We start from the raw sequence: 2,102 nt of genomic DNA, 5'->3' as shown, positions 1-2,102 counted from the left end.
GGAGGCGGGCAGCGGCCAGGTCACAGACCTGCTGCCTCCTGGGGTCGGGGCCCTGCCCCCCCCACACCCCCCACCTGGAGCCGTGTCCTCACCGTCGCCTGTGCTCTCCCCAGCGACCTGTCCTTCGACAGCAGTGACCTGGTGATGCTCAAGTCCCTCCTCGCGGGGCTGAGCCTGCCCAGCAGGGATGGCCGAGCCGACCACGGCCTGGACGAGGAGGGAGAGGGTGAGTGGGCCCAGGGTTCTGGGGAGGTTATAGGCCTGGCACCCCAGCAGCAGCAGCCCTAGACTGGCTCAGGTGTCCCTGGGCGGCGGCCCCAGTCGGGCACGTGCAGGCAGCACTGAGGGGTGCCGTGGCCCGTGTGACCCCATAGCACCCCGCCCCACTGTGGAAGCTGGCCAGGCCCCCACTGTGCTGTCTGGTCTGGCCCTCACGTGCGACAGTGACACGGCCCCCACAGGCTGGGCCAGTGGTGCTCCTCACGTCCCCGACCAGCTGGTGATGAGTGAGCGAGTGACCACTGAGCCACAGGCGCTGGCCCTTCAGGGCTGCTCTGCTGTCCATCGCGGGTGTGAGTGTGGCGGCGGCCCCAGTCGGGCACGTGCAGGCAGCACTGAGGGGTGCCGTGGCCCGTGTGACCCCATAGCACCCCGCCCCACTGTGGAAGCTGGCCAGGCCCCCACTGTGCTGTCTGGCCCTCACGTGTGACAGTGATGCGGCCCCCACAGGCCGGGCCAGCAGTGCTCCTCACGTCCCCGACCAGCTGGTGAGTGAGCGAGTGACCACTGATCCACAGGCGCTGGCCCTTCAGGGCTGCTCTGCTGTCCATCGCGGGTGTGAGTGTGGCTCTCGGCAGTCCGTGCAGCACTTAGCACAGAGCCCAGCACTCAGGTGTCTTTATTGAGCGCCTGCTGTATGCCAGGAGAGCACAGGAAGGGAGCAGCAGGTGACAGGCGCCCCCTTGGCTCCTGTTGCATACCCTGCTGAGCGCCCTGCTCCCCTGGGGGCACCTTCTGGCCTGTGGTTCGGGGACTGCTGGGCAAGGACGACCCGCTTGTACCCACGGGTCCTGCAGCCTCGATGTGGGTGTTCCCTGATCGCCCCGGGCGGCCCTGCGCAGACAGCATTCCGGGACGGCCGTGTCTGCAGCCACAGGCCTGGCTTCCTGTCTTCCAGACGAGAGCTCGGCGGGCTCCCTGCCCCTGGTCAGCGTCTCCCTCTTCACCCCGCTGACCACAGCCGAGATGGCCCCCTACATGAAGAGGCTCTCCCGAGGCCAGACCGTTGAGGGTGAGGCTGGGGCTGGGCCTAGAGCCTCCCTGCAGGGCACCCAGAAGAGCAGCCTTGCTGGCCTGGGAGGGGCGGGGCTGCTGCCTCCTGGGGGTGCAGAGGGCGCTGGAGGGAGGGCAGCTGGCTGCAGGCAAAGCAGAAGGTTGGGGAGACCCTGCAGTGGGGGGGGAGGTACCGGCAAAGGGGAACTGGCGGCTGGCGGCGTCTGCAGGAGAGGAGGCCTCGGGGCCGGGGCCTTGGGCTGCTGGCACCCGGGGGTGGTGCTGGGAGGCCTGGGAGTGACGTGTGCCTGGGGCTGAGCTGCCACCTGGCAGGAGGGGTGGGGCGTCTGAGGAGCCTGGCATAGATGCAGAGCCCTGGCCCTCAGGGCTGAAGAGGCTCGGGGAGGGTGTGCACCCCTGAAAGCTCCCCGTTGGCCGGCGCCGTGGCTGGTCACTGGCCAGCGGAACGTGGGGTGCTTTCCCCCTGGGCCTTACCCAGCGCCGAGGACAGTGCAGAAGGTTCCGGGAGGCGTGGGCTCCAGTGATGGGCACACTGCACCCAGGGAGCCCGCAGAGCTAGGCCAGGCCCTGGGACGCTCCTGACCTCTGTCCCTGCTGGCGGGTGGCGCGAGGCACTGCCGGCCGGTCCTGCTGCAGCCGCCCCCCGCGTGTGACCCCTGCCCCCACAGATCTGCTGGAGGTTCTGGGCGACATAGACGAGATGTCCCGGCGGAGACCCGAGATCCTGGGCTTCTTCTCGGTTAGTGAGCGGGGCCTCCCGGGGGCGGACCTGCTGCCCCACGTGGGCTCCTCCTGGGGTGTGGGCAGCT

The 2,102-nt window shown here is 69.4% G+C and overlaps 1 protein-coding gene across 1 annotated transcript in view; it reads left to right on the top strand.

The window, feature by feature from the left end:
• INTS1 (integrator complex subunit 1) overlaps nt 1-2,102 on the top strand; it is a gene marked incomplete at both ends in the record, with an annotated part of 23,916 nt that overhangs the window by 21,087 nt on the left and 727 nt on the right. Inside the window, 3 exons of the mRNA XM_014535274.1 lie at nt 65-226; nt 1,178-1,291; nt 1,962-2,032. Coding sequence (XP_014390760.1) covers nt 65-226; nt 1,178-1,291; nt 1,962-2,032 — 347 coding nt within the window. The remainder of the gene's footprint in view (nt 1-64; nt 227-1,177; nt 1,292-1,961; nt 2,033-2,102) is intronic.

This window comes from Myotis brandtii, unplaced genomic scaffold (genome assembly GCF_000412655.1).
Source record: "Myotis brandtii unplaced genomic scaffold, ASM41265v1 scaffold1408, whole genome shotgun sequence".
NCBI classification, from domain to species: Eukaryota; Metazoa; Chordata; class Mammalia; order Chiroptera; family Vespertilionidae; genus Myotis; species Myotis brandtii.
This window is presented reverse-complemented; position numbering and strand designations above follow the sequence as displayed.